At 50.7% G+C, this 8,045-nt stretch overlaps 1 protein-coding gene across 1 annotated transcript; it reads left to right on the top strand.

Annotated features, from left to right (window-relative positions):
• Nucleotides 1-861: 861 nt before the first annotated feature.
• Nucleotides 862-7,227, top strand: CDKN1B (cyclin dependent kinase inhibitor 1B). The gene is made up of 3 exons (XM_066632264.1): nt 862-1,829; nt 3,410-3,544; nt 5,937-7,227. Exons 1-2 carry the CDS (start codon nt 1,403-1,405, stop codon nt 3,529-3,531), a joined length of 549 nt encoding a protein of 182 aa, XP_066488361.1. The 5' UTR covers nt 862-1,402; the 3' UTR covers nt 3,532-3,544; nt 5,937-7,227.
• Nucleotides 7,228-8,045: the final 818 nt, after the last annotated feature.

Genomic DNA, 8,045 nt, shown 5'->3' on the forward strand with positions numbered 1-8,045 from the left:
AAGGGAACTCTTTTCTTTCTCCCAGTGGCATACCTAAAGGGGGTGTAAAGCACTGAGTTTTGCAGGGAGAACCTCACAGCATATAAGCTGGAATGGCTCAGAAGGCTCAGAATGGCTCACCCCCTCTAACTATGCCACTGCATTCTCCCTATTCAGTTGGGGGGGGGGGGAATAAAGGCCCAAGAAATTGCTCAAGGGGGGAAACTCCATGCCACCCGTAGAAGATGGTGGGGGCAAAACAAACGTGAAACTTTCCAGCCAGGGCATGGATCGAGGAGGTCCTGAGCAACAACCCCCGCTCCCTTCCCTTGGGGCCCGGGAGAGCAGCCGTCGAGCCCTGGGTCACCAGCCCCAGGCGACCAGGTAACAGCTGCGAGCCGTACTGGAAACCACGCGAAGGGCGTTGGCCGAGGCAGTGGCGTAGCCTGTGGGGGGGCAAAGCCCCAAGTTGGGCAGGGAGTCCCTCCGCGGCGTGCAAGCTTCCCCCTTCCTTTCCCAGCGGCATTCGCCTCCGTTTTGCTCCCCCCGCCGGGAAGGGATGGGGGGGCTTGCACGCCGCGGGGAAGCTCCTTACGCAACTTAGGGCTTTGCCCCCCCGGCTACGCCACAGGGGTTGCCCCGCTGCAGAGCACCGACAAGCGCCCGTCTTTCCTTGCCAGCAGAAGGAGTGGGCCCTTCCCGCGGGCCCTGCTCCCCTCCACCGCCCAGGATCGCCCCGGCCTTCCCGGGCCACCTTTAAAGGGTGCTCGGCCGAGCGTTGGGTCGGGGCGGCGCCGTCCCCGGACCAATGGCGCGCCGCCTCCGTTTAAATAGACGGGCCCTCCCCCGCGCCAGCCTCCCTTCCATCATCATCGCCATATTGGGCAGCGGCGGGGGGAAGAGAGGCTCGCCCTCCCCCCCGGGCTTGTTTTTCCCTCTCGCCGATTGAGCAGCCCCGCGCTCCCATCCCGTCAGCGCAGGAGCAGCGCTCCCCTCGGAGGTGCGCCACAGGACGCCGAGATCGCTGGCTGGAGGCGGCCGCTGCTCCGCGACGCCGATCCCCTGCGGGACCCTTGATCGGACGCCCCGGCTCGCCCTCGGGGGGGGTCAGTTTGCCTTCCTCCTCCTCCTCCTCCTCCCCCTGCGGGACCCTTCATCGGACGCCCTCGGGGAGCTTCCTTGCCTTCCTCCTTCTCCTCTTCCTCCCCCTGCAGCCCCTTGGATCGGACGCGCCCGGCTCGCCCTCGGGGGGGGGTCAGTTTGCCTTCCTCCTCCTCCTCCTCCTCCTCCCTGCCCGGCCCCGACCTATGCGAGGGCTGGGCGGCGTCGGGGCTCTTGTTCAGCGGGGGACCGGGCGCCAGCCCCGCTCCGCCGCTCCGCTCCCGCAGCCCTCCGCCGGGGACGCGGCAGCCCGCGGCGCAGCATGTCCAACGTGCGCCTCTCCAATGGGAGCCCGACGCTGGAGCGGATGGAGGGCCGGCCGGCGGAGCCCCCCAAGCCCTCGGCCTGCCGCAGCCTCTTCGGCCCGGTGGACCACGACGCGCTAGCCCGCGAGCTGCGCAGGCACCGCCGCCAGCTGGAGGAGGCCGGCCGCCGCCGGTGGAACTTCGACTTCCAGCGCCACCGGCCCCTGCAGGGCAGGTACGAGTGGCTCGCCGTGGCCCCCGACGCCCTGCCCGCCTTCTACAGCCGCCCGCCCCGGATCGGCCCGGCGGCGCAGCAGCAGCGGCACCCGGGGGGGCCCGGCGGCTCCGCGCTCGGACGCGCTCAGGGACTCCCGCGAGAGGAGGGGGGCGCCGCCGCTGTGGAGACGGAGCCCGCCGCGCAGAGGAAGCGACCCGCCTCGGGAGGTAAGGGCCCGATTCGCGTCCCCCTTTCACACGTGTCCGCGTCTACACGTGTAACGTGTGGTGGGTTGGAAGGTACCTCCCCACTGGAGTCCCCGGGGCTCTGCACGTGGGTTGTGGGTGCTTGCCCCCCTGCTGTGGCTGCAGCGCTTTTCTAAGGTCTCCAGTGGGGAGGCTGTGCCTCACCTGCCTCCCCACCCACCACGCATCCCTGAGTGCTTGCACACCTCCCGCCGCAGTGGTGCTTTTCAAAGGACTCCAGTGGGGAGGCTCTGCCACAGGTCCCTGGGTGCTTAGACACCCTACACAGTGGCGGTGACTACTCCGGTGGGGAGGCTCTGTCTCACCTGCCTCCATACCCACCGCACATCCCTGGTGGCGAATGAGCCTCTGACGAGTCACACTTCCAAGCCCCCCCCCCCCACAAAGGGACTTTCTGGAGCAGCCCCCAGACCCGACGGAGATCCCATTCCCTTGGTGTCAGCATCCACTCTGGACACCTGCAGGGGATGGAGGTGATCTGGCCTCACCCTGCCTGGTTTGGGTTACCAATACTTGGCATACTGTTGAGAGACTTGCTGCCTCAGGAGCTATGTGTTGGAGCCCCCAGCCAGGCGAGGAAGAGGCTGTCTTAGGTTGCGATCCCACGCACTCTTTCCAGGGAGCAAGCCCCACTGACTATAATGGGACATACTTCTGAATAGACATGCATAGGATTGGGCTCTGAGGCTCCAATGCTAAGTATACTTGCTTGGAAGTGAATCCTGTTTCCACCTGCTCATGGACCATCTCTGGGTCCAGCCCTTCTTCAAGAAGTTCAGGGGTTGATATTTGATTGAGGTGTTGAGGTTGAGTTTTGTTTTTAAAGGCTGCAGTCCTCAAGTTTCTTGTGTTTATTGCCTTCTTCTCCGCCCCCACCTTCCTCCATCCCCATCTCTGACAGTCTCATGTCATGTCAGAGGGCTGCTCCAGAAGTCTGAAGTGGGGATTGTAACCTGAGGCTGCCTGGTAAACTTGGGAGCGCCACTGAAATCAACAGAACACACTTCCAAAAAAAGTGTGTGTGTTTTGTCTTCTTTTTCTGGAGTTGTTAAAATGTGAAGTTTTCAAGCTGTCTAATACCAAATCGGCCTTTGTTGGAAAAATCCAACCAAGGCCATGAAACAACCCCAGAATAGGTAGCATCAAAATTGCTGCTGGGATCTTGCAAAGGTGCAAGGTGAGAGGCAGGTGTCAGAAGGCTTCTTTCCAGGGAAGTTCCTTTGCCATCTGACAAACTAACCAGTGCCTGTGCCCTCTGCCACCAACCCAGTTTGACTTACCTTTCTGGTGCGACAAAGTGGGCATATTTCATACCTCTGAGGAAAAGGAGAGAGGAAAAGGAGAGAGGTTTTGAGATCCTCTAGGCCTCCAGCTGCCATGCCCCCGCAGCATGTAAACAGCAGAGGACTCCAGGGCTGCCTCCTGTGATGCATTCCTTGACTTGACTGCCCTCCTCTGCCTAGCACAACTCTGGGCACCAGATGAATTTTGAATATTAAACTTCTTTACCCCTCTTTTTCTTTTTAAACTTCCCCTCTTAGATTGCTCTCCTCGAAACAAAAGAGCCAACACAACAGAAGAAGCTGTTTCAGAAGATTCTCCCAGTGTCAGCTCAGTGGAACAAACACCCAAGAAATCCAGCCCAAGACGGGATCAAACGTAAACTGTTTAATTAGGTGGGTTTCCCATCCTGTTAGTGGCTGGTTAAACTTGTTGGGGTTGCAGAAAAGGGGAGGTTCTGAGACCCCAGCCTGATATCTGTCTGAATTAAGCTTGTTTGGTCAACCTTTGCAGTTTCGCTGGTGGATTTCCACTTTGTTGTGCAGCTGAAAAAAAAGATGTTCAGACCAGGGATCCTGTGTATCTTATTTGGCAATCACAAGCAGGCTTCAGGCCAATCTAACCTGGATTTACTCAGAAGTAAATCCCATTGATTTGCCCATTGATTTGAATCTGCAAAGTAGGTAGCCTTATTTGAAAGTTAGATTCTGCTGAAATCGGTAGAACTTATCCCAACTATTGCTGCAGTCCTCTGCACACTTATTTGGGAGCAAGCTTCATTGAACTGGTTGAGAATAAACATGCACAGGATCAGGCTGTATGTGCATTTAGTATTGAAGTGTCTTGCTACTCGCATACAATAATGAGAGTATACTAAAGATATTTAAATTTTGTTAATCAAGATCTTTATCCTAAACTGCAAGTAAAAAAAATTATTCGATTGTAAGGGTAATCTTGAAGGAAAGTATTGTTATTATTAAGATTATATTCAGCAAGTTGTCAAAGCAGTTTACATACCACCCTCCTAAGAAGAGAGAAAGTGATTTCCCTTTTCTAAAGATTATCACAAAAACAACAACAAAAAAACACAGGGGAGACCCCCAACAACAGTTGGTGGAAAACACCTTGTTAGGATGAATAGGGACAGATGCTCTCCTTGTGCTAAATATAAGATAATAGCAACTTTAAAGGGTGCCCCCTTACTCAGTGATCAGGGGTCAAAACAACTGGGTTATTTTCTCCCCCCCATCTCCCTCCAAATAAATAGTTTCAAAAAACAGCCAATTCAGCTTCCACATATGGCAAACTGTTTGTTTGCAGTACTTAAATTGCTTACAGTCCAGCTTTCTCTGCTCAGAAGTAAGCCCCACTGAGCTATCCCCACTGTGAACTGTTAATTTTAATTTTAAAGAATACCTAATAACTACTAATAGTGGGACATGCTTCCTTGTATCATGTGTGTAGTATTACAGCCTTAAGCATGACTGTCTTATGTTAGGGCCCAATCCTATCCAATTTTGCAATGCCAGTGTAGCTGTACCAATGGGGTGTGCACTGCATCCTGTGGTGAGGAGGCAGTCACAGAGGCCTCCTCAATGTGTGGGAACATTTGTTCCTTTACCTTGGAGCTGCGTTGCGGCTGCACCGGTGTTGGAAAGTTGGATAGGATTGGGCCTTTAGTTGAGCCAGGTAATATCCAGTAGCTCACACACTACTGTGTTTTGCAAGTGACACAGAGCTGTGTTTTGAGTGTGTCCACTTAATCAAGGCTGCAATCCTGTATATGTACTTTCCTGTGAGTAAGTCCAACTGAAGACAGTGGGACTTGCTTCTGAGTAGACATGCATAAGATTGCACTGTACGACTAAGCGTTTTGGAAATATAGGGTAGAATTCTATGGAGCAGGAGAATTGGAAGAAAGTCCCCAAATACAATTTGCAACGGAGAAGATTAAGCTGAGACTTGGCCATCTAGAACAAGTCTATCCAGCTGGGGGGAGCTGAGACTCTTCGGAACAGATGTGTGCATGCGAGTTGAATTACTACGGACTGTTTACTTGGGTGTTTGAAAGGGAAGTGAAAGCTTCTGTGTGGACCAATCATATTGGAGAGAAAGTCACAGGGCAGGTTTTAGCTTTGCTTTGTTTTCCGTGCCTCTCCCTCCTCCTCTGAAAGCAGCAAGGTTCGCTGCACGAAACGTAATAGTTGTGTCTCATTCAAAGTTCCTCCCATGCAGGGAGTCTTGCCAGCTTCTGATTTTTAAAATCTTGCTCCCCTGGATGAAGCCAGTACTTAGACTGGGGCCGATGACACGGGGGCAGAAGCCTCCTCGCCTTTCTCTCTCATCTGTTGTCACCACTGTCTAAATTTAGACTCGGGGGGTGGGTGGGTGAGGGAGGGAAGCAGAGACCTGTCCTGTTTGCTTGTGTTGCTGTATAAATAAATAAAAGCTGACAGGTTGCGCTTGGCGCCAGGATGGAATCTGGCAGGATACGGGTAGCCGAGAGAATCTGGAGACTTCCAAAAAGCTGGACACACTTTTGCCTGACAAATGTCATTCTGTGGGCTGGGCTAGTAAAACGCTGGGTGAGACCAACTGCACCCAGTAATTACGGATTAGCTGAACACGGCTTTTTGGCCGCCACACCCAAAGTGGAATCTCCTTCCACCTCCATAGACCGGGCTGACCTGCTGTGTGTTTTGATGGCAGTTGGTGATTGTACCCTAAACATGAAACAAGCTATTGTATGATTGACCAACTTAGGCCTGTTCTCTTCCTTAATTTCAGAATTAAGAACCTTCGTTTCCTTGTTCTTTGGAAGCATCGAGTTCATGAAGCAAGGAAGATGCACAGTTTGAAAAAGAAAACATATCATTGATTCTCCATGGGATGGAGATCTTGTACAAGCACTGAAACAAAACAAATCCATAATTGAATAACACTAAAGTCAGGCGCTCTTAAAAGATCTGCCTCTTAAAGCATTGGATGTAGCATTCCTCATTTGCTTCATTGTACTACCTGTGTATATAGTTTTTACTTTATGTAGCACATAAACCTCTCTTTTTCCCCTCTTTTTTTTTTTTTTTTTTGGTTCTGGGAAGGGGTTGGGTAAAAGGTGATGGGTTCAAAATCTGCTTCCAAAAAGCAGCAAGCAGAGATTTGTACGAAGAGGTGCAGTGTACATTTAATTATTTCTTAAAGATGTATTGTCCCTTTTTTATGGAGTCCAAGACCAATTTTTTTAAAACAAAATTGCAACACTGGCAAGAGCAGATTGGTGGAATCTGCTTGTGAAATTTCTACTAATGAGCAGAATGAGGGCACAATCCAGTGGGAAGTTCTGCACTAAGCCCATGAAAATGAACAGGGGTTGCACAAGAGCACCTTCGTTTTAATGGGACTTGCATAGGAGGAGGTCCCATCAGATTGTGTTCGAAATTTTTCACCTTAGGAATTATGTATATGTTATGTAGCAAGATAAAGGATCCCCCTCCCCTGGGACCCTTTAAATGCCCTTTTCTAAAATGCTTTTTATAATTAGATTATTTCAAAAATATTCTAAAAATTGTGGTCTACACAGAATAGAGGGGAAATTAATGAAATCCTTCCACCTCTTTTCATCTCATTTCTCTGATGTTCCCTGGGTGGGTCCATGAAAACTACATCTTTAAACAGTATTTTTTACATTGCCTCAATGTTAAGAAAAAAAAAAATTAAAGTTATAAAATGTACCTGTGTACATAACTTTGTAAAGACACTGAGAAAATATACTAACTTATTTATGTTAAAGATTTTTTTAATCTAGAAGATATTTTCCCATAAAGCCAAAGCAGGCTGTGTTTTTTTTGTGCATTTGTAAATGCTCTATTTGGTAGGGTTGTTTTTTTTTTTCTTTAGTTTTTGTTTGGAGGGGGGTTTGGTTTTGTTAATTAATATGGCTGTGCTTAAATGATTGCAGACTGAGCCAAGTTTAATATTGTTTTTGTAATATGTGAAAACAGTTGCCTATTGATATTGTTTTACATCAAGCAATCAATAAAGAAAACCGCCATATATAAATATATATATCTATATTAAATGACTTCTCCATAGTGTGTTTTATAAGTCAGGGCGCAATGAGGAAGTTTGGCCTCTTCCCAGCAGAGCTGGCTTCTTCCCTCCTTCTGTGTTCCGAAGGGAGTTCTTGTATGTTTTTCCCTAACAGGACAAATAGCAGCTGAGGGTGGGGATTTACGCAGGAAAACAAAGGGTGAGGGAAGAGGAGTTTGACCTACTTGTCCAGCACTGCAGTCTAGATCCAGCTCACCTCTTTTTAAAATCTAAAGAGATGAAAGACACAATCGAGCATCTTCACATCTAGTTTAGCCTCTTGCATAACAAAACTTGACTGCAAAATCTGCCTGTTCAACTTATCTTCCAGAATTGCTTTGTTTGGGAGGAGGTTGTGGGTGGCAGGTGCTGGCCAAAACCTGAGGGAGAAGGAAGGGCAGCTTGCAGCCTTTCTTATGAGATACCACCTCCCAGTGGTGTTGCCAAGGGGTGTAGCACCTGGGGTGATGGCACTGTGATATTGTGTGACAATGATACTTTTGGGTTCTCCTGCACTCACTGAAGGCCAGACTGAGAAGTTGTCAGGCCAAACAGGAAGAGAAGGAGGGTGTGGCAGCTTCTAGACCCAGCCACTGTGTGCCCCTTGCCCACAGGAGGCAAGGAGGGGAATGCAGCAGCCAGATTGAGAATCACTGAACATGAAGAGGCAAGCTTAGTGATGACCATGGCTGGTGCTGCTGCTGCCTCCCCTGTGGTTGCCATCTTGGCTGAGCCTCATGTGGCAGCCCTTTCTGGCTTTGCACCAGGGGTGGCCTGCCCCTGTCCCCCACACTAGCTACTCCACTG

Source organism: Tiliqua scincoides, chromosome 6, assembly GCF_035046505.1.
Source record: "Tiliqua scincoides isolate rTilSci1 chromosome 6, rTilSci1.hap2, whole genome shotgun sequence".
In the NCBI taxonomy this organism is placed as follows: domain Eukaryota; kingdom Metazoa; phylum Chordata; class Lepidosauria; order Squamata; family Scincidae; genus Tiliqua; species Tiliqua scincoides.